This window comes from Callorhinus ursinus, unplaced genomic scaffold (genome assembly GCF_003265705.2).
Source record: "Callorhinus ursinus isolate GAN/ISIS: 27379988/994484 unplaced genomic scaffold, GSC_fseal_2.0 scaffold30, whole genome shotgun sequence".
NCBI classification, from domain to species: domain Eukaryota; kingdom Metazoa; phylum Chordata; class Mammalia; order Carnivora; family Otariidae; genus Callorhinus; species Callorhinus ursinus.
Window position 1 is genome coordinate 1,843,939 of NW_027397092.1, and position 23,349 is coordinate 1,867,287.

General features: G+C 41.1%; 2 protein-coding genes across 8 annotated transcripts in view; one reads left to right on the plus strand and one right to left on the minus strand.

Annotated features, from left to right (window-relative positions):
- Positions 1–4,684: 4,684 nt before the first annotated feature.
- ATG12 (autophagy related 12) lies at positions 4,685–17,978 on the minus strand. Of its 3 annotated transcripts, XM_025860812.2 has the most exons (4): positions 17,552–17,935; positions 13,680–13,816; positions 6,661–6,723; positions 4,685–5,835 (listed from the first exon to the last, which is right to left on the minus strand). In XM_025860812.2, exons 1-4 carry the CDS (start codon positions 17,712–17,714, stop codon positions 5,776–5,778), a joined length of 423 nt encoding a protein of 140 aa, XP_025716597.1. In that variant the 5' UTR covers positions 17,715–17,935; the 3' UTR covers positions 4,685–5,775. The 3 variants fall into 3 exon arrangements, with proteins under 3 accessions (XP_025716597.1, XP_025716598.1, XP_073734652.1); XM_025860813.2 differs by lacking the exon at positions 6,661–6,723 and having other exon boundaries at positions 17,552–17,942; XM_073878551.1 differs by lacking the exons at positions 4,685–5,835; positions 13,680–13,816 and having other exon boundaries at positions 6,662–6,723; positions 17,552–17,978.
- Positions 17,979–18,056: 78 nt separating this feature from the next.
- Positions 18,057–23,349, plus strand: part of AP3S1 (adaptor related protein complex 3 subunit sigma 1) — a 107,132-nt gene continuing 101,839 nt past the window's right edge. The window contains exon 1 of one of the 5 annotated variants that reach the window (XM_073878550.1): positions 18,057–18,275. In XM_073878550.1, coding sequence (XP_073734651.1) covers positions 18,207–18,275 — 69 coding nt within the window. In that variant the 5' untranslated portion in view covers positions 18,057–18,206. The remainder of the gene's footprint in view (positions 18,276–23,349) is intronic. The other 4 variants (XM_073878548.1, XM_073878549.1, XM_025860811.2 and 1 more) reach the window with 4 other exon arrangements.

Sequence of the window (23,349 nt, forward strand, 5' to 3'; positions counted from 1 at the left end):
TTTAGGGATCCTGGGGTAGTGAGTTCAAATCCAGCAGACTTCTCTCAATTGCTTTTTGTTTCTGTGCAAAGGACACCTGAATTCTTCCCAGAACAGTTACACGGCTGAAAAGGAGGAGGAGAAGGGGAGGGGGAGGAAGAGGAAGAAGAAATTAGAAGAGGAAAATAATTGACATTGCAGGCTCTATTAACGTAAGTAGAATACCTAGATCAGGGAAGTCGTATTTCCACAGTACTTGGCATTGCCCAGGGAATGATTATCACATTTTCAGACACTGAGATAGGGTCGATATCCACAGCAGGGAACAAGAGTTACTAAAGGTTTGGAAGTAATGGTCTATCCATCCCTTCAACACATTTTTAAAAAAAGCATGTGCTACATGCCAAGAACTCTTCACAAATTGAAGTCTCTGCCCTTACAGGGCTTATCCTCTTAGGAGGTGTGGGGGTGGGCGTGAGGAAGGTAGACACCCAACAATTATAGTATGCAGGGAGAAATGGACACATAATGTACACAAATAGATAATACAGCAGGAGAAGCTGGATAGAGAGGGTGGTGAGGAATTGTCATTTTAGGGGAGTTCAGGGGAACACTTCCCTGATGAAGTGGTATTTCAGCAGGGACTGAAGGAAGTTAGTGAGACTTGTAGCTGTCTGGGTGGCGGGGTTTCGGGGGGAGGTTTACAAGTAAACAGTTAAATGCAAAAGCCCTTGTAGGAAATACTAAGTGCTTGATGAACGTGGATGTGGGCTGCCGGGCGGGCGTGGAAGTAGGGACTACAAATCAAACAGGCCCTCACAGAACAATGGAAGCCATTGAGGGATTTTGGCCAGGGAGCAAGCTGATCAAGGGAAGCCAATTAGTTGGCTATTAAACAGCAATCTGAGTGAGATAACAGTGGCTTTGGCCAGAGTAGGGGCAGAAGAGAGGAGAAATGGTCGCTTATGTAACAAGTTTTGAAGGTAAAGGTGTCAGGATTTGCAGATTTGGAAGTGGGCTGTTAGGGATCCAGAATGAGTCACGATGGGGCGCCTGGGGGTGGGGCGGGGGCTCAGGTCATGATCCTGCAGTCCCAGGATAGAGCCTCCAGCCGCGCGTCTGGCTCCCAGCTCATGGGGGCGTCTGCTTCTCCCTCCCCCTTTGCCCCCCCACCCCACGCCTCGTGTTCTCTCTCTCTCGCTGTCTCAAATAAAATCTTTTTTTTTTTTTTTAAAAAAAGAGTCCCAACGACTGGAAGGAACAGATTTGCCATTGACTTGAGAGATTTAGCGTGACTGGGGTGGGGATGAGGAAAAAGATAAGCTTTAAAGATCTAGGTAGTAGAACAAACAGTAAATAGTTGGAAGAGGCAGGAGGAAGACAGGAAGACAGCTGTGTAAGGAATAGAGCCATCTCAGAACGATAGGGCCTTCTTTATGGCGATGGCCACATGCTTCATGTGTATCCGCCGTAAGGACAGAGAAGGAACTGCGGATCTATAAGGACTCTCATAACTTGCTCGAACATACATGTTTTTTCATTAACTTTAGGTAAGAAAACAGAGGTACATCTAGTATCTGGTACCAAATCTTTTTACTTTCCATTATTTCTAAAAATTCAAGTTAAAAACATTCAAGATTGCAGTTTAAATCTAAAAACCTGCCTAATTAGAGCAAAAGTGCAGAGAATAGGGATCTTGTCTTATATCAAAGCTGAGGGAGGGCATAATAGGCACTTAGTATGTGAGTCAACAAATGGAAGGTACAAATAAAAGTTGTTTCAAGGTTTTCGATAGGTTTGGCCTAACTGCCCCTTGAAGATGTACCGTCCATTCATATTTCATGCACCAAGAATATGACAGTACTTATTTCCCCACAAATCTGCCAATATTGACAGTCACCGTGCTTTCTACGACTGCTACTGTGGTAGGTGACAAATAGCATCTCATATTTATTTGGGTAAGTAATGGGGTTCTGCACTTTTTGTGCTTTATTAGGCATGTTATTATAAATTTTTTTAAAATTTGAATTCCAGTATAGTTAACAGTGGTATGTTAGTTTCAGGTGTACAAAACTGATTCAACAATTCCATACAACCCCTGGTGCTCATCACAAGTGCTTTCCTTCAATCATCGTCACTACTTCAACCCATCCCCCACCCACCTTTTTTCTTTTATGAATTGCGTTTTAATATTTTTGCTCATTTTTCAGTTTTTTTTTCTCCAACTGAAATGAGTTCTTCATACACACTGGGTATTAAAGCCACACATATGTTGTAAATATCTTCATCTTCCACCATATAAAAATTTAAGATTTATGTTGCTTTGCCACATTAAATATCTTGCAAGTCAATTTTAAAGGTTCATTCAATATATAATGAATTACTGATTATATATAAGAAAATGTACTAAATATTATGTGTGGGTACCAAATAAAAACCAAAAAGCATCTTGTTTTCAGGCACATTACAATCACGAAAGGTTGTCATATGCACATTTATAATACAGTAGCCAGTAGGGCTGTAATAGTGGAAGTTCGCTGTGAGTGCTCTCATGAGGGAGAGAGTACCCTGAATGATTTAGACAGGCTTTAAGGAAAAGTTAAAATCAGAATTAGGCACAGAGGTAAGATTTGAAGCGGGGGAAGTTCTACGCAAGTGAACTGCACAAGCAGATGTAAGACACAAAGCACAAGGCGCATTCAGGGAACAGTGGATAGTCCAGCGTGGGTTTGCTAATACTGAAGAGAAAGAGAAAGACTACACCTGCTGAATTGTTTTGAATACTTTCCAATCCATTATGTGGTCTGCAGCTGACTCCCCCAGTGCCAGAAGCAGTAATTACCCAGAATAGTATAATCCTTGGGAAATGAAACAAGCTGCAGGAAGGGCGATTTTCATTTTCATACCCCTTGCACACCGCAGACCAGCCCACTTTGGGTTCCGCACAGATGAATCAGGTTGACTAAGGCCCTATAATCTAAGGCATAGTCTGCACTTTTCAGTTCTCTAAATTGAGTAGGTATTTAAGGTCCCTTGAGGGTTAAAACATCTAGGAAATCATAGATGCCACATTGGATCACTGATAAACATTCTCAGCTTGCTTAGACCCTAAATATGGGTAACTCTTGATGAAATCCTTGGCACGGATACCGTCAAAAGCGGAAGCACAGTTCCCCATTATTTTAGATGTTCCATGGGCTCTGGGTCACCACTGCACAGTAGGACCAAGCATGACATTGCAGACATTGATTTTTCTCATAAACACGGGAAACTTAGGGCGCCTGGGTGGCTCAGTTGGTTAAGCGATTGCCTTCGGCTCAGGTCATGATCCTGGAGTCCTGGGATCGAGTCCCGCATCAGGCTTCCTGCTCAGCAGGGAGTCTGCTTCTCCCTCTGGCCCTCACCCCCTCATTCTCTCTCTCTCAAATAAAATCTTTAAAAAAAACACAGGAAACTTAAAATAGAACTGGAAGGATTCAGTGCCTCCCAGCCCCCGGGGTTCAATTACAGTTAAGACAGTTTAAACCAGATAACTGCAAAAATATTTGTGAACCGTATTTTAGTTTCTAGTCACTCAATAACTTGAGAGATCCAGGCTTAAAAGTAAATGTTGCAAAGTCAGCACGGAATGATTAAATCCTTTGGGTAAGGATTTAAGAGATCATCGTGTAAATAAGATTTGAAAAAAATGTAGTGAAGTCCTATATATTCTTCGTTATTAGAGATGAAAACAGGTAAGGTGTGGGGGCACCTGGCTCAGTCGCTTAAACATCTCCCTTCGGCTCAGGTCATGATCCCAGGGTCGTGGGATCGAGCCCCGCATTGGGCTCCTTGATCAGTGGGGGAGCCTGCTTCTCCCTCTGCCTCTGCTCATGCTCTCTTTTGCTCTAATAAATTCAAACTCAAGCAGTTCTGACTGCTGAGGTAGTATCCTATCCCCTGAAACTTTACTGGCAACTTTAATATAATTTAAACACATTTTTGCTACATGTTAAATATATATGCATATAAACAAATAAATAAATATATTCACACCCTTCAATAAACTGTAAGTGGACAAAGCTGGGGAACAGATCTTTTTTTTTTTTTTAAGATTTTATTTATTTATTCATGAGAGACAGAGAGAGAGAGAGAGGCAGAGGGAGAAGCAGGCTCCCAAGGAGCAGGGAGCCCGATGCGGGATGCAATCCCAGGACTCTGGGACCATGACCTGAGCCGAAGGCAGACGCTTAACCATGTGAGCCACCCAGGCACCCGAACAGATCTTTTCTATATCCAACTTATTTGACTCAAAATATACTTCCCAGCTCTCCACCTATATACAAATTTCCTACCTAGTTTTACAAGATTAATCTGCAGAATTCGACCTGACTATTCCAGTGCTAACTACTAGCTATACTGATTTATTACACAGGGTCATCGGCATAAGGGAACTTAAGTCATTCTGGATACACTGTATGTTAACTAATTGAATTTAAATTAAAAAAATAAAATTCATAAAAAAATTCATTCTTGGGCAGAAGAATGAGAACTGAACAGTGATTTCATCACTGTAAACTGAACTGCTCCTCAGCATACCCTAAGGCTAATACAGGGCAGATCAGTAACCATGAAGCACGTTGTGGGATTAAAGGCCCAAGAGTGTAGTTTGAAGTCTTCTGACAGAATCACACATCCCTGTTACCCTGGAAATAAACACTCAGAATTCTTGTATACATCTTAGCTCCTGTTTGGACATTCCATTCAATTTATTGGAATGCTTTTTGAAATGCTACATTACCACTATGATACAGAATTATATAATACCGAATCTCACTTCAAGGAATTACCAAATAGCATCAGGGAAAATGGGACTTTCAGTCACAGCATGAAATACATATAGACTCTAAGGCTATCCAATTAGTCGAGTATTTTCAAGTTGGAAAACAGATTATAAAAAACTCAAAAGATGTCACCAGGTTTACCGAGTGCTTCTGACCCTGTAAAAATAAGACACAAAATAACACCACAGTTACAACCATTAGGGCTCACAATCATTTAAATGGTGGGACTGAAAAGTTTGACTCAATTGTCCAGAAGTTGTAAAATTCCTTCTGTTTCTCAATAAAATAATTCTAAACCACACATATTCTCTAAAGCAGCTTTCCAGTGTCTCAACATGCATGCTCTCTTGGCTAGATGTTTGCTAGAAATGAGCAGGAATCTCTATTTTCCTCCATTGTCATCTGGCAAAGGTGTAAAACCAAACTGCTTAACTCCTTCTGCCAGCCAGGCTGCCCTCTACTGGACTGTGCAGGACATAAAGCCAGCAGATCAATGGGACAAAGTTCCCTAACACTGTAGATCTAACTGTACACCGCATACCTCACACAGACTGAACTTCCCTGAATACGCACAAAAAGAATCCTTTAGAAAACTGACTTTCACAGTGGGGAAAAAAAGCAGCAGAGTGTTCTCTCTACAAGTAAACAATTTCAGTCACTGAGAACTGGTAACAAAGAAGTTTTCTACAGTCTTAGGCTCCTTTTTCAACTCCTTGGTGGCTGATCTGGAACAATAGTTGTAGTAATGGGTATACTGTAAAGCCAATCTTTTACGATGATTTGTGTATTAATACAAATCACATTTTTGTGAGTCCATCTACTCTATGGATTTCTTTATGCATAAACATGATTCATAGAAGATACATGCTGTGTAGATCACATACACAAGTCTCTTGTCACAAGTATCAACTTTTTCCAGAGCTGTTTGCTTTGTGAAGATTCATCTGGTTAGCAAGAGCTTTTTCTCTGTACTTCATCCCCATGCCTGAGATTTGCAGTAATGTAGGACCAGTTTACCATCACTGCCAAAGCACTACAAAAAGGAAAAAAAAAGGCAATAAATTAAACTCCATATAATTTCTATTATCCCTAGATGAAACTAAGGAAAAAAATGTTATGTATATCATAAATATCCTCATCCGTGTAAGTATCTACAAGACTCTTTCAACAGATCCAGGTTACTCTTGGACTCATATCAATAATCATATATTTTAATAAAACATAGCATTTTGGGGGCACCTGGGTGGCTCAGTCATTAAGCGTCTGCCTTGGGCTCAGTTCATGATCCCAGGGTCCTGGGATCAAGCCCCGCATCGGGCTCCCTGCTCTGCGGGAAGCCTGCTTCTCCCTCTCCCACTCCCCCTGCTTGTGTTCCTTCTCTCGCTTTGTCTCTCTCTGTCAAATAAATAAATAAAATCTTTAAAACAACAAAAAACTAGCATTTTAGGAATGGGTGGGCTTGCATATTATCTTGTCCCTTTCCTACATCTCTGATGATAAGGTATGTACTGTTTTCTAGTAGTGGTGCTAGTGTGCACACTCGAATGATTATGGCCATTAAACTTTAAGAATGTCGAATAAAGTCATTCTTATTATGTAGCCCTTCCTTTTCAACATCTTGGGAGGCAGAACTAGATTATTGTACTTCAAAGTCATCTTCTGTTGGTATTATTCATTTCTTAATTCCTCCATCACTGTAATTTGAGATCCAACTATGTTCTAAGTGTTAGATATAACAAAGTAATCTCTTCTTTCATGACAGCTAAGAATGGCATATCATCTCTTAAAATGTTGAGTTTATGACATAATATGCACAGATGTGCATACTCCATTAGAAAACGAAGTACTGATGTATTACCTCATAGAGGGTTCCAACTTCCTGGTCTGGGGAGGGGGCAAAAGACTGATTCACATAAATAAACTGCAAGAAAAAAAAAAGATGATTCATTTTTAATGGTACCCTGATTAAACTGCACTCTTCTGGGTTGTCAGCTATTTCAATTTGTCTTCAGAATCGAAAAAAAGCTTCCCCAGACTCCTAATTCTAATAACTTACTCAACTAATGAGATCTCTCAAAGATCAATCGTATCTGTCCTCTGGTAAAAGTAACAGAATTTCTGGTCCTAGAATAGTGGTTCCCAACTTTTTATAACTAAGAAACTTTTAAATATTGTCTTTACAAGTAGCATTTGGAGGTTTATTCAAGAAAGTAATTATTGGAAATATTAATTTTTCCACTTACTCATAATTAAAGACAGAATTTCTCCTAATGAAATTCTACACAGAGTCCAAAATCAAGAAATTTAATATTTGAGCTACTTGTGCATTTTCTTGGAGGGGGGGTAAATGACACACATTGTTGGATATATATATATATGTGTGTGTGTGTGTGTGTATATATATATATATTTTACCTTTATCACCTTTGGTTTTTTTTTAGAGACTTTTATTTATTTGACAGAGAGACACAGTGAGAGAGGGAACACAAGTGGGGGGAGTGGGAGAGGGAGAAGCAGGCTTTCCGTGGAGCAGGGAGCCCAATGCGGGGCTCGATCCCAGGAACCAGGACCCGAGCCGAAGGCAGACGCTTAACAACTGAGCTACCCGGGCGCCCCTACCTTTATCACCTTTGAAAACTCTCAAAGGTACTGAACTTCAGGCAGAGTACCACTACTAAGTCACTTTCAGCCATGTGAGGTTAAAAAAAAAAAACAAAGTAACATAAATGAAGTAAAAAGGTAACAAAGCCTTATTCTTTAAAGGATTCACTGTCCAATGCTTCAGTTTAGTCTATTTTTACTAAAATATTTCTAGTACTTAAAAAACATTTCTGGTGGCATCTGGATGGCTCAGTCGTTAAGCGTCTGCCTTCCGCTCAGGTCATGATCCCAGAGTCCTGGGATTGAGCCCCGCATTGGGCTCCCTGCTCAGCAGGAAGCCTGCTTCTCCCTCTCCCACTCCCCCTGCTTGTGTTCCCTCTCAGTGTCTCCCTGTCAAATAAATCTTAAAAAAACAACAACACCCCCCCCATTTCTGGGGGTGCCTGGGTGGCTCAGTCGGTTAAGCATCTGCCTTTGTTTAGCTCAGGTCATGATCTTAGGGTCCTGGGATCAAGTCCCACATGGGGCTCCCTGCTCAGTGAGGTTAGCTTCTCCCTTTCCCTCTGCCCCTCCAACTGCTTGTGCACTTTCTCTCTCAAATAAATAAATAAAATCTTTAAAAAAACCAAAAACAAAACCAAAAATCATTTCTGAAGATCCTGAAACAAAAGGTCACAGTGTCAAAGTGGCTTTTGATAATTTTCTTTTTAGAAAACAAGAAAACATTACTTGTAGTGACATTCAATTTTCCTTTGTAATCAATTTCTAAGACTAAAATTTCCTGGGCTTAACATAGTCTTAAAAGAAAAAAAACTGTATTGCAATAGTTAGTTGAGAGATACTACACGGGTCACCAGGTATTACAAGAATAAATATTGCTTCCATTTCTCCCCGAGGCAATATAGTGTGGTAATTAAGAACAGAAGCTCTACTGAGATAGATCTAGGTTTGAATCTTGGCTCCACATACAAATAACCTTTCTCACCCTGTTTCCTTATTTGTAAGTGTGGAAAATAACAGTACCTGTGCTTCATGGGGCTGCTGGGAAAGATAAAATGAGATAAGACACATCATGTGTCAGTGCCTGGTATATGTATTCAATAGACACGAGTTATGATTAACTTATTTCAAAATAGTCCATGCTTAATTATCAATTCATCGTTAGGACTGAGTAATGTTCTAACATAAAAACTCAGAACAGAAATCAGTGTACATTTTAATGTGAATTTTCTATAACACATAATTTGTGTTTAGTTCCTGGCACTTGGAGCGGACAGAGATTTTACTCTTTGTATATTTTAAATTAGGATAAAGACTCTCAAGGACAGTTTACTTCAGCAAATAGTCAATGAGTGTCTCCTATGTGCTAGAAACTGCACAAAGTGTGGAACTATGAAGATTATTATGATCTCTTCCCTCAATGAGTTGTTGATCTAATGGAGAGGCAGACATACACAGATAAGAATACGGATGGGACAAGTGCACGTAACAAGGTGTACAGTACACAGAGATGTGGCATTAGTTCGGCCTAGCAGAAAGGTCAGAGAAGTTTCCTGGAGGAGATACCTGAGAAATAAACAGAATTTAACTAGGTGAAGAGAATAATCAGGGCTTTGGAGGCAAATGGGGAAAAAGTAAGGAGTGTGAGTGTTGAGGGGACAGTAGAGTAGACGTAGTAGAGAACTACAGGAACTCAACGTGGTTCGTGTAACAGGAATTAGCAATTGAAAGCAACTAATAAAAAAAGCAATACACCTAATTTAAAATTCCATGGAAGTAAAATGTTCACAATGCAATCTTTTGCTAAATGCTACAACTCGGGAAGATAAAATTATTTTAAAAAATGATTTTGTTTTTAAACCGCTGGTCTTTACTTTCATTGTTATGAAGCTCTTTCTGTAGTAGCTTCCTCAGGAAAGGTTCATGGGAACAATTCCAAGTTCTTGCACATTGCTAATAGTTTATGTCTATTGAAATCAGTTTTGGGGGTGCCTGCGTGGCTCTGTCAGTTAAGCATCCAACTCTTGGTTTTGGCTCAGGTCATGATCTCAGGATCTTGCTATCAGCTCTGAGTTGGGCTCTGTGCTCCAGGTTGGAGTCTGCTTGAGATCTCTCCTTCTCCCTCCCCCTGTGCATTTCCCAGGCTCGCATGCACGCGCCCTCTCTCTCGCTCTCAAATAAATACTTTAAAAGTCAGCTTTGTTGAATATAAAATTCTTATCTCACAATTTCTTTCCTTATAACTTTGCTATCAACATTTGATGATAATCTAATTTTCTTTCAAAGTCATGTCTTTTTTTCCCTATGTGTCCAAAGGAGTTTTTTCTTTTTATTTCAAGCCTAGTTAATCTTACCAGAATATTTCTTGGTGCTTGTTATTCTTTGTTGATATTCTCAGGTAACTTTTCAATATGTTGTTTCAAATTTTATTAAGAAATTTCCCTTGATTTATACTTTAGTTATTTGTTTTGTTCCTTTGCTTTTTCAGGAACTCCTGTTAACCGTATGTTCACTTTCCTTTGTTCAGACTCAATTATTTGCCTCCTTTTCTGAAATTTTTACCTTTCTGATGAAAAAAAATTGGCCTTTACTGGGCTCCTGGGTGGCTCAGTCAATTAAGTGTCTGACTCTTGATTTCATCACAGCGTTGTGAGACCGAGCCCTGTGTCGGGCTCCGCACTGGGCATGGAGACTGCTTAAGATTCTCTCCCCCTCTCCCTCTGCCTCTCTCCTAAAAAAAAAAATTGGGTTTTTTGCCTTCTATTTTTCCTAAGGCATTCTCAGTTATTTGCTCTTATGTTTCTCCTACTTGAATCTCCATTTTTTTTTTTAAGATTTTATTTATTTATTTGACAGATAGAGAGCACAAGAGGGCAGAGTGGCAGGCAGAGGAAGAGGGAGAAGCAGGCTCTCCGCAGAACAGGGAGCCAGATGCAGGGCTGGATCCCAGGACCCCAGGATCATGACCTGAGCCGAAGGCAGCCGCTTAACCAACTGAGCCACCCAGGCACCCCTCGAATCTCCATTTCTGAAATAACTTTTATTTATAATTCTTTCCCTGAGTTCTGTCACTTCAACTGAGTTTTTCTAATGCTGTTTTTCTAATTTCTATTGTTCTTTCACATCTTGTATCATTTTCTTAATGTCTTTTAGCTCGTTTTGAAATATTAAGTTAGTTACCGACCTGTATCACAGGCACATCTTTCTGGCATGGCTTCATCGTCTTTAGAAATGTTATTTTTCTTTCTTATAACATTGTATGGGATTTGACACTCTACTTCTCCATTGCTTATTTTTTTTTTAAAGATTTACTTATTTATTTGAGAGACTGAGAGCATGAGTGGGAGGATCTGAGGAAGAGAAAGAATCTCAAGCAGACTCTGCGCAAGGGCAGAGCCTGACATGGGGCTCGATCTCACGACCCTGAGATCAGAACCCAAGCAGAAACCAAGAGTCAGATGCTTAACCAACTGTGCTACGCTGGAGCCCCTCTGTTGCTTATTTTAATATGTAATTAGTTTTCTTAACTTTAGCTCTCCACCCTGTTCCCCTCCTCTTTATCTGGTCTTTCTCTCTCCTTCTCTTATGTTCCTAACCTTGTTCAATTCTGTTTCACTTCCAGAAGTTCCTCCTCAGTGTGGGGTCTTGTCCTGCAAGGGAGCCCTACTGAGTCTGTTTGGAGAGCCCTCTGGGGCTAGACTGCTCCAGCCTCTTCAGTCCTCCTTGGGACAGATGCATTGTAATCACCTGCTACCAGAGAGGAGCAAACCCTCTCAATTTCAGCTACCATACTTAAATTGGCCTGCTCTCCTTCCCCGTGAATACCGGCTTTCCTTCTCTCAGTACTGCCAGGTGCCAATCCTGTTGCTTCCTTCAGTACATCTGGTGATACCATGCATTTTAGGGTTCATGAGGATACTCCCCTATCTGGTTTGTTATAAATACGGATCAACTGTTTCTTGGTTTTGCTGTCTAGTCAAAAACATTTTTGTGGGGGCGCCTGGGTGGCTCAGTCGTTAAGCGTCTGCCTTCAGCTCAGGTCATGATCCCAGGGTCCTGGGATCGAGTCCCGCATTGGGCTCCCTGCTCAGCGGGAAGCCTGCTTCTCCCTCTCCCACTCCCCCTGCTAGTGTTCCCTCTCTTGCTGTCTCTCTGTTGAAAAATAAATAAAATCTTTAAAAAAAAAAGAAAACATTTTTGTGGGAATCTGAAGATCCAATCATGCTTCTGACACCACTGCTATCTTCACAGAATCCCTAGCATATGTTTTCCTTAACATCCATTTTGCTTAAAATACTGTGGGGTACAGCTAGATGAAAGTCAGATGTGAGTTCTAGTTCAGTCTAGGGAAGTGACAAATGATTCTACTTTGTTTCTTACTGCTTAAATGGAAAGAACTAATCAGATTCACTACAAAGGTTTAAAGTTGAACCACATGAGTGACACCTCATGTTGGTTAAGCATCTGCCTTCAGCTCAGGTCATGGTCCCGGAGTCCTGGGATCGAGCGAGCCCCTATCAGGCTCTTTGCTCAGTCTGGAGCCTGCTTCTCCCTCTGCTGCTCGTGCTCTCTCACTCTCTATGTCAAATAAATAAATAAAATCTTAAAAAAAAAAACCATTAAAAAATAAAAATAAAGTTGAACCACATGAAATTGCCATTTTTCTATGTTATAATGGTTGACTGATGGCAATTTTACATGGTTCAACCTAATACAAATTGCTATCCATCAAGTCCTTTCAGACTACGGAATATAGGCAACACAAAGAGTCAAGACTCTTAACATAGGACATAGCAGCGTTTCATCTTCTTTTCATAAATTTCTTATAGTAATGCCTTAATTTTTTGGTACTCTTCTGGTTTTCTATTTCACCAACTCTTCAGGCTGCAACCTTAGCACAGATAGCCTCTACTCATTTCTCTCAAGTCTATGTCTTCAGTCCCCTAACTTTTCCATTTAGACTTGGATGCTAGTCAAGTCCTCTGCTCCTGAGGTTTTAGTTACCATATGCATCCATCTCTGGCATTTCTTTAATTAAATTCTATATGGCACTCTTACAAAACATGATTTTCTCACTCTAGTTGATCACAAAGGCAACTTCCTCTGGAGGAATCTTTGGCTCTATGCTATTCCTGCTTCAAATACCTTCTAGCGATTGACCTACCAGGCACTTACTTTTGTACCTATAATCCTTTCATGAGAGCCACTTATAGCCAAACTCTTAGGTCAGTTTCTTCCTCCTCAATGACAGAAAGAAAGAAATTCCAACACATACCACTTTAATAAATTAATTCACTCATTTTATGCATTCTTACTTCTAAGTTCATAAGCAACTATATCCCTCCCCAACACTAATACATACAAATCCTAATTTGTATTTTAAAAATACTTAGTGATTCTTCATTTACCTAACTACTCATATACTACCCGTGTTAGTACCAACCAAGATTATGATCTGCAGATAAAGGTGTCTGATATATTACTTATAACACGTGACAAAAAAAGAAATACCAAATACATGTAGCCATTTAAAATTCTGTAGTAAAATACCAAGTTAAAAACCAGTGGCATTTAAAATACTAATCCTGGGGCACCTGCATGGCTCAGATGGTTAAGCATCTGCCTTCGGCTCAGGTCATGATCCCAGAGTCCTGGGATTGAGCCCCGCATCAGACTCCCTGCTTGGCGGGGAACCTGCTTCTCCCTCTCCCTCTCCTGTTCCCCCTGCTTGTGCTCTCTTGCTCTCCCCCTGCGTGTGCTCTCTTGCTCTATCAAATAAATAAATAAAATCTTCAAAAAATATAATAAAATATTAATCCTTACAAACACCAGCACAAAGTGCTTACCATGTACTGTACTATGAAATAGGTATCTCTCTTAGTTCTTCCATGACATTGCAAAAGATATATTGCTTACCTCAAGAGTACTGGGAAGGAACACTGATAGCAAAACAAATTTTAAAAATCCCAGAACTTCTCTGTACTAATGTTTTATGAGAGATCTTTCTGCATGGGCAGTGACTGAGAAAAAACAAACAAACCAATACAGTAGGTAAAAAAGTGGTTTGCACCATAAAAGCAAATCTAAAAATCATTTCATTTCAGAGTTCCACAGAGAATTCAATAAAGTACAGAAATCCCATCAACAAAAGAAATAAAGACATTTCTAAAGGAACATATGTGGCTCCATATTCATTTCTGTGTACAACAATTATTCATAGTTGCCTAGGAACTACTGTGAATTTACGCAGGGAAATGATCACCGTTGCTTTCATACCAACTGTTCAGAGGCCACAAGCTTAAGGAATTTTTTGATGAAGTCAATGAGTCCTTGAATGGTTCGGGTTCGCTCTACAGCCCACTTCTTTGTTTTCATTATAGGGGTGTCTCCCACAGCCTTCAACAGGACATCAACTGTCAAAGAAAAAAACACTGGCAATTACAATGAACCACCCAAAGAAAATGTGATATAAAAGACTTCAAAAACTTAAAACTTTAATCGATATACAGTTTATGTATTTATGATACTGGAGGCATGTCCAAGATGTAGAAATGTTAGGTATATTCTTTCTCATGCTTTTGTGGACTTTTCCCCTTGATTCTACAGTTCCACAATGGTCTCCCCATGAAACTGACCTTTAAAATGCATTTGGACATAACAGGTAATTCCAAAGAAATAAAGATAAAAGAAAAGATAATAGAAAAGAAAAAAATACCGAAGATAATGTTATGTTCTTTTTCAATGGGCAAACTAGTAAAATTACAAGGGTACAGACAATATTACTGTTGGGAGAGGTGCCTGGGTGGCTCAGTCAGTTAAGTGCCTGCCTTTGGCTCAGGTCATGATCCCAGGGTCCTGGGATCGAGCCCCATGTCGGGCTCCCTGCTCAGCGGGGACCCTGCTTCTCCCTCTCCCACTCCCCTACTGCTTGTGCTCTCTCTTATCCCTCTCTCTCTCTCTCAAATAAATAAATAAAATCTCAAAAAAAAATATTGCTGTTAGGAAAGCACAATTGTATGTATACCCTTTCTGGAGAACGTTACGGTAACAGATATCCAAATACTTCAAGATATACTTTGGCTCAGTAACACTTCTAGGAATCTAGTCTAAGAAAATATGAGGTGTGAAGAGTCACTTAGAAGGATTTCACCTCTGTTGAAGATTTTATTTTTACAGGGAAAAAAGCAAAAAACAAAAAAACAAAACCTTGGTAAACCTAAATACCCAGCAAGGATATTTAGAAAACTGGTTAAATAAAGGATATTACACTCTATGATAGAATTTATATAATATAGTAAAGCACAAAATTCTAAATTCCCTGGGTTCAAAATCCTGCTTCTATCACTTGCTAGGGATATATATGGGGACAAGCTTTTAATCACCCTGTGCCAGTTTCTCCATTTGTAAAGTGAGGATATCATCTACCTCACAAGGCTGTTGTGAGGATTAAATTAGTTAATACATGTAAAGTACTTAGAACAGTATCAGCTAATAACTCATACTTACTGAACCCTAAGATTATTAAGCTGCCATGAGAGAAACATTATAAAAGCATACTTAACAGTATGACCAAGTTATCAAAATGTACTAAATACAAAACAGCAATGTACAATAGGATATCAATTTCATTAAAACCACCACAAACACACGTTCACAGAAATGTGGAATATGAACCAAACTGCTACTTCTCAGTAGTGACATTACAGACGATCACTTGATTTTATTTGTGCTTTTTGTAACCACCAAGTTTTCTACAATATACTTAATATTAAGTAATAAAAAGTATTAAAAAGAAAATACAACTAGGAGCCAAAAGATTTCAGACAGTGAAATCAAGTTTCAATAATCCAGACAGGGATGCCTGGGTGGCTCAGGTCATGATTCCAGGGTCCTGGATTCGAGTTCTGCATCGGGATCCCTGCTCAGCGGGGAGCCTGCTTCTCCCTCTGCCTGCCGCTCCCCCTGCTTGTGCTCTCTCTCTCTGACAAATAAAATCTTAAAAAAATCAGGTATCTACAATCCCAAAAGTAATACTGAAAGCAAAATAGTGTACTGCTGCCCCCTAAAGTTAGCTCCATGCTACTACATCTTCCTTGTTTCATTCTTTGGTATTAAAAATTGAGATTCCCACCAGGTCACTGCAGTCAATTTATTTAAGTTTGCCCCTGGAATGAAGGTACCTAGAACACAGGACACATACAATTTATCTTCCTGAAAGTTTACCTTCCTTTCTCCATTTAATAATTATAGCTTCAGTTATTTAATGAACTGGGAGATAACAGAGCAGATTTTGGTTGACTCAGCTTCCATAACTCCCTTAATCCCTTGGGACCTGGGTATTTCAGCAAGTGAGGCAGAAAATACTGAGTTATATATACACTGAAGGAAGAAAAGCGGGAAGGCAAGAAGCTAAAGAAGGAAAGTTACTTACTGTAGTTACAGCTGTAACTTTTTTTTTTAATTCTAAAGGTGATTTGCTTAGAGTTCTCAACTATAACTATACATTAGAATTAACATTTACAAGAATACAGGTATCCACATCAATTACATTAGAATCTTCTCTAAGTAGTGCATTGGTAAGGTCCAAAGTTCTCCCAAGTAATCTTAATTAGTTCCTAAGGACCAACAACCTTGGTCAGCTTCAGGAATCCTTATTCTTCTGTAGCTTAAACTAAAGGTGGAGCATATGAAATATTGAAGCTTCTTCCTTAAGAGGTCCTCAAAAAAGGACGGTAACTTGAGGGTAGAAATTCAATAGCTAGAAACTAAGTTTTTCATCAGAGGCAAACTCAAATGCCCAAGGGCCAGAAAATGAAAATACTATTTTTCAACGGTGGTTTAAGGAAAAAGAAAACTATGCAGACCAAAGAAAACATACCATATAACCTGAGGCCATATCCGGGTTATGGGCCATTAATTTTTTGCCTGTTTTACTCAGCTATCTTCAGGGTCAAGTAGTAAGCTTTTGACTAAGGCTGTCAAAGTCAACCCCCTCCCCCCAAAAAACGAACAAACAAAAAAAACTCTCAACAACAAAAAACCCTGGAAAAGTCTGTTTCTGCTTATAGTAAAATGAGGAAAAAACCGAGCAAGAATCTGTAAAAATCATGGAATTCTTCAGAAAGACTCTAGTGCTTCTTTACAGAAATAATCACAAGCTTCTGTTACTCTACTAGGGCATCATGTGGAAATGAGAGTAAGTTTCCCCCCAAAGGTAGAGGTGGTCTGACTTCGAAGGGAGAGAGTGCCAGGAGACCGTTCTCCAAAAGCAGCAGAAGCGGAAGTTCTATAGAAAGGCTGTGAGATCACGGAGTACAAAACATGCCACAGCCATACTTTAAAACTCTGTACTGAGAAAAACCGAGGCCTAGGGTCAACCAATCCGAATCGTAATCGCTGATGTGAGGATTTTCTCAGAGGCAACTCTACACAGAATGCTCAAGGACAAGTGACCTCCTTAGGATTTTCCATATTTTACAATGGCGAACCAATTCGCAAGCCATGAAGGATCGAGGACTAATTCAAGCAATGAAATGACTCGCTTATAAAAGTTCCAAACCTTTGGGGTGGTTTGGGGTAGGGCGGAGGAGAAGGCGATACCTATGCCTTTGGTTTTCTCTTACCACTCTTCATACTTGGTAAAACTTCAGGGTTTTTTGGGTTTTTTTTTTGGTACAAGGAGTGAATTCACACGCAGTTGACGTAAGAAGCAGCGAACTTGCCGGAAGGCGCGGATTCTAATCCAGACTTGCTACCGACCATCCCTAAAACCTTAAGTCATTAATCAAATAATTACGTCCCATATTAGGTCCCTGGAGCCAGCCGAGATCCCACTCGGCTCCCACCTTCAAAGAGCCCGCAGTCTGGCCAACTCAAAGGAAGAGTGGAATGCAGTGTAACAAGTACTGTGGCGGCCAAGGACCCGCACCACACCGCGAAGGTGCGTCCAGAGACGGCTCCCCTGCGAGGCTCTCAACTCAAAGGTCCCGAAAGCCGAAAACTACCCTTCCTCTCTCCTCACTGGGCAAAAGCTACGACTGGGACCAGCCCTCCTCTAAATTTTGCCCCTTTATCGGCCGCCAGGGACCTAGTCGGACGCAATCTAAACCTCCCGCCTCTGCCTAGAAAGAAACTGCTCTCAAAATTACTTTTTTTCTTCGTGTCGCCGGCAGGTTCCTCTGTCCCCGGGGAGACCGCGGCGGAAGAAGGGGGCTCCGGAGTGGCTGTTTCTGGGGAGACCTCTGTAGGTCCTTCGCCATCAGCAGCAGTTGAGGGAGGGAGCTGCAACGCGGACTCCGGCTCCTCAGCCATCTTGCTCAGTGGAAGGCGAGGGCGGAAGTGGTGGCTCGGCGTGCTCAACAATGGGCGGGCTTTACGCCGGGGGCGTCGCTAAGGAGGCGCCGGAGTGGTGGTGGGGGGAACCCAACCCAAAGGTGAAAGTTGGGAGTTGGCGGTTGGTCCTCTACGGGGAACCTGTCGCAGAGCCCTGACTGTTAATACCGCACCTACGCTTTTGCACGGCAACAATCCTCCGGAAGAAGTCTGCAAACCACGTAACCGCGCGCCGCCAAGTGCGCATGCGCCTCTCTGACTAGCGGCCTCGGGACCGGAGATGTTTCCGCTTCCCTTCGCGCCGGCCCCGCCCCGGCCCCGCCCCGGCCCCGCCCCGCGGCTCGGGAGCGCGCGCGCGCGCGTGCGGGAGGGGGCGGGTGGGGAAGGATCGCCGGCGAGATCCCGAGGCGAGGCTCGCGCGCCCGCCCCCGCCCTGGCCCCCAGCGCCCACCCGGTCGGCCCGGCTCAGCCATGATCAAGGCGATCCTCATCTTCAACAACCACGGGAAGCCGCGGCTCTCCAAGTTCTACCAGCCCTACGTGAGTATCCCGGCGCCGCCGATCCGCGCGAGGGGGAGTCGGTGGCGGCTGGCAGCGCCCTCAGGGCGACCCCCTCCGGCGCGCGGCGGCCCTTCGCGCGCCCCCGGCCGCCTCGCGCTCCCGGGCTGTCAGCCTCCCGCTGGGGGCAAGAGGGATGCTCACCTCCCGCCGCGCTTCTGTCCTCCGACGTGGCTCTGCCCCGGCGGCTCCTGCGCCCGTCTGTGGGCTGGGCGGCTTCCCCGCGGCGCGGGCGAGGCCCTGGGGACTTCCCGGGGCGGGGGGGCCCTCGGCGGTCGGGCGGCCGCAGCCCACCTGCGCCCGCCCCCCACCCGGCGCTCCGGCCTGCGGCCGGGGCTCGCCGCCCCACCTCCCCGACTCGCAGCCTCTCCCGGCCGACTTCTTTCTCGCCTCCTGTGGGCAGATGGGCTCCTGTTTTTCCCGGTAGTCCTCTCGTCGCGCAGGAACTTGGGCTTCCTGCTTTCGCCTAAGCGCTCGCTCTGCACAGTCTCCCCTGGGTGCTGCCGTTACAGCCATCGGCCACCCAGTGTGACTTTCAGGTGTCTCCTTATTAGAGAAAAAGATCAGTGAGGACCGAACATTGTTTTATGGGGCTTTTCCCCTAGTGGCCGTGAAGGAGGTCCTGCAATAATAACTGGCGACGTTTGACCCGTGACAGCTGTGACTGTCCCCACCTGAAAGTTAGGATGGGAGCTGCTGGTTTGGCATTTCTCTACCTAAGGGAATGGGGTCTCGTTTGTAGCTGTTCTTCTACTTACGAAGAATGGTCATATTCGTAAAACTCTCTGTGGAGTGTAAATGGTGTTGCAAAAAAAAAAAAAATGCAGGTTTTAAGGGGGGGTAAAGATAAGTCATTTCTTGATGATTGAGGGAGGGTTACAGACATAGGTGTCTGTCTGAAGGCAAAATTCACCACTAGGTAAAACGTAAAATTGAGCTGCCAGTGTTAAGGATTCATGTAGAGGTATTAACTATTGGGTCGTATCGAGGCATTTTGCTTATAGTCAGAAATGAACTTTCGGTTAAATATTGAAATTGTGCCAAGGCTAGCACTTTTGTGCGGATGAACCCCAGATGGAAATGATGCCTGCCGTTAAAAATTAAATGTGAAAATGTCACTTCGCTTAAAATGATAATGCAGTCTGTGGAGGTGTTAGCTGAAGTGAGAAATCTTGAGCTTATTCCTCATTTCCTTAAGTAATTTTGCTTCTGCTGGTGATAAAGAATATTTTTTTCTGTTCCTGTTTGGTTTTAGTATAGTATAATTCAAATACTAATGCTCTTGTTTATGAACTCGATGCCATTTTTTCACCCAGAATAAAATCATAGTTGATCCTTCTGAGTGGGAAAAAAAAATGCCCTTCGCTGTAAATTGTTACCCATTTGCCTAAAATACAGTATTGGTCTTTATTGGAGGAATCTTTTTCTTAAAACCGTATTCCCTGGGTCATGTGTTGGCAGTATAGAAAAAGTATTTTGCAATACTGAAACAGAAATCAAAGATGTGTTTTTTCATAGCTACACTTAGTAACAGTATTCAAAATTGTAAGTTTCCTGGCTAATTCATGATATCAATGTAACCACTCAAGTAGTGTAGAATTTAAGCATCCTCAGAAAGATGTATTTAATTTGGAAATCCAGGAATACATCTTTCTCTTGTCCAAAAATGGAAGTAGAAGTACCTTTTACCTTTGCTTAGAGGTAGCAATGAAGGTTACTGTGGGAAGGCACTGATGCCTGGCATCACTGGCAATTCTCATGTCATTTTTGGCCATTGCGTTAGGGACAGTGTTACTGGGGACAGGGAGCTAAGAGGTGTAAAAAGAAGAATCTGGTGCTCACTGGACATGTAGAAGTGGTAATGCCAGGAACTGTATCTGTGCATTAGTCTTTCCTAAATTGGGTTTTGCCAACTATATATTTGTTTTTGTTGGTCAAGAGTACTGTAACATAACTTATTTCAGGGCAGAAATCTTTTCCATTCCTTTATGCCATCAGCCAGTTTGTCAGCATATATTCATTTCATGTCTACCATGTCCAGGCAGTGTTTTAAAATCTAGACATGAACAAAAATAACTTCTGGTCTTTCAGCAGGGGGATGGACAAAGCTAATAAGTAGTAGAATATATATATATACCATGTCAGATAGTAGTAAGTGCTGTGGAAAAAATAAAGTGGTGACAAGGGAGTGTGAGGATGACAATTTAAAATAGGATAGTCAAGTAAGTCCTCACTGAAAATCAGGTGACATTTGAGCAAAGATTTGAAGTAGGTTAAGAAAGCTAGCCTTGCAGGAATCTGAGGGTAGATCATTCCAGGCAGAGGGAGCAGCAGATGCAAAGGCCCTGAGGATGGAATGGCTGTTTGCAGATCCTGTCCTGTTTGAAGAACACCAAGAAACAGCATGGCCAAAGCAGACTATGTAAGGAAAGAGTATTTGGAAATGAGGTCTGTTTGTATAGGGCTTCAGAGTTATTCTATTCTCACTGCCTGGAATGCCCTTCCCTTGCATTGCCAAATGTCCAGATTTGACCTCTTGTTCCACATTTAACTCAAACATCACTTAAGCATTTCCTGAAGCTTTTTATTTTGCGGGATGACTCCTCTTGGTTCTTAGGATTTTATTTTTATCTTTATTATGGTACAGTATTCGGTTTCACAGTCTATAATTCCTTGGGGCATCCTATAGATTCCTTGAGAGGAGGTATCAGGTTTTAGATATATTTGTGTCACCCCTTGCAACCAACATTTGAGTTTTGAAGATAGAAAGCTCTCAAAAGTCTTTGCTTAATGTATTCATTAGATTCTCCTAGCCTAATACGGAGTTTGGATTAGAAGTGACTTCCTAAGGCTCCTTCCACCTTTTAAAATTTTGTCCTTCATTAACTGGAGGTTTTAAGAATTCATGCCTTCAAGATAAAAGCAATGGTGGATAGCTGTTACTTCAGCTGTTTCTGTTTTAAGCTGAAGAAGTTTCTAAGAAGTATGTATTCAACAAGACTGACAGTTTTGAATGTAATTTATTAAGCAGCCCCTAAGGGTGTCATCCTGATAGGATGCTGAGATTTGATTCCAACAATAACGGTTTAGCACTAAGCAATTTGAAAACTGTTGAACCATTTGCCAACCAGTTGCCCTTATTGCATTGAATTTCCATTCCTCATTTATCCTTCTTTTTAAAAAAGAGTTTATTTATTATTTATTTTTTAGTAATCTCTACACCCAACATGGGGCTCCAGCTCCCAACCTGAGATCAAGAATCATGTGGTCTTCCAACTGAGCCAGCCAGGCACCCCGTCCTTCCTCTTAATACAACAATTTATATGTTCATCTTTACCCTTTAATAAGTGCAGATTTCTGTTTCCTGCTGTAATAGATTACTAGATTTTTTACATTTGATTGTGCCTTCCAGCTGCTGTGAGGTGTGATATATATGAAGTCACACATCTATTTTGCTAAACTGAAGTTTTTGGTTCATTCTGCTAGAGTCAGATATTAAGAATTCAAAGGTGGACTCAGAATGTTGTCACCTCTTGTTTTTGCCCTCTATTTCCTTGAGCTATGACTGCAGAAGTTCAAGTGTTTTTTCTTGGTTTAACTGTTTCTTTAATTGATGGTTAGCCCCAGCAACTTGGCAACAGTAAACTTTAGTCTTTTAATATTTGCTTGGCAATATTTGTGTATTACCATAAAGAACTAATGAGGTGTATAGTTAATAAGCCAGATTTATTTTTACACAGTCATCAAACAAAACCCTTGGGTTTTGATTCCTTTGTTATTAATAAACCATGACATGTCACTATAAATAAAGTGAACATGTTTTTCTTTTTTATGAATTATAGTAGTTGTTTCCACAGATACAAAAGATTGTGCATGTATAAAATGCGCTGTTCATACATGAGTTACAAACGGTTATATATATGAATTGCCTCAATTTTCTTATAAACTAAATCTGATTATTATTGTCAATTAAATGCAAGCCCTAGAAGGGACCGAAGATTGTTCTTTCCTTTTTTGAATTTGTTGACATAAAAAGCAAAAATTTATAAATATATGTAAGTTTTTTTTCCTTTCTAAATTTTTAAGAAAGATGCATCCATGTATACTAATATCTTTTCTTAGTGACTCCTGAGACAGACAGACAGTGTGGCAGATGGGATAGTTAAACTTCTTTTTATGATCAAAAGATAATTATAAACAGTTCTAAGGATTAAGGTGTTAACACATATTAACGTATACTATTTGAGCTGTTTTGTTAAGAAGAGAATTCCAAATGATTGATTTCTTTCCATATTAATTAGGATGCTTTTGACTGCATAAATAAGGTTTTATGTAGCCTGACTTAAATTTGCTTGAAAAGAACCATATTAGGATACATAATAGGAAGTGCAGAATAGTAGATTCCAAAATTATTTGAGTCAGCAAATTAATGACTTCATCACAGATCCAGTTTCTTTCTCTGCCTTGCTCTTCCCAAAGTTGTTATTCAGAGGCTGGCTTCCTCCTTGAAATTAGTGGTAACCAATTCAGTCTATAAGCAGTGTGTGATCTGTCCCTGCCATCCTAGAGTATATCTTCCCCTTCAGTCTGGTTAGTTCTACCCAAGATTAAATAACAGCTTACACTAATCAGGACTCACCCTTGGAGCTGAGGGTGGACATGTGAATGAATTGAGTATTCTGTTGGAAAGGCGTAAGAGAGGGGTGGATGTTGGGTAGGCAAAGAGGTGTCACTGTTCCCTCTTGAGTAGTGCACATTATTTCTTTTGAATAGATATTATTATTTCTTCTCCCATAATTTTACATTATTTCTGAGGTGGTTAATACCAGGAAACACATATTGATAATATGTGGTTCTGAACATGTACCACAAAAGATCTTAGTTCAAGGTATTCCTTATATCAAAGGGTCAGCGAAAAATTCATATTCTAGTATAATCATAATTTTTGTAGGAAGTATCCTTGAAGTCTTGCTTTTAAAAAATTAATATTAAACCTGTTGAAAATTGTAAAGAAAGAAATAAAATGTTTGGAATTACAGTGATGTTCGGTTTTCAT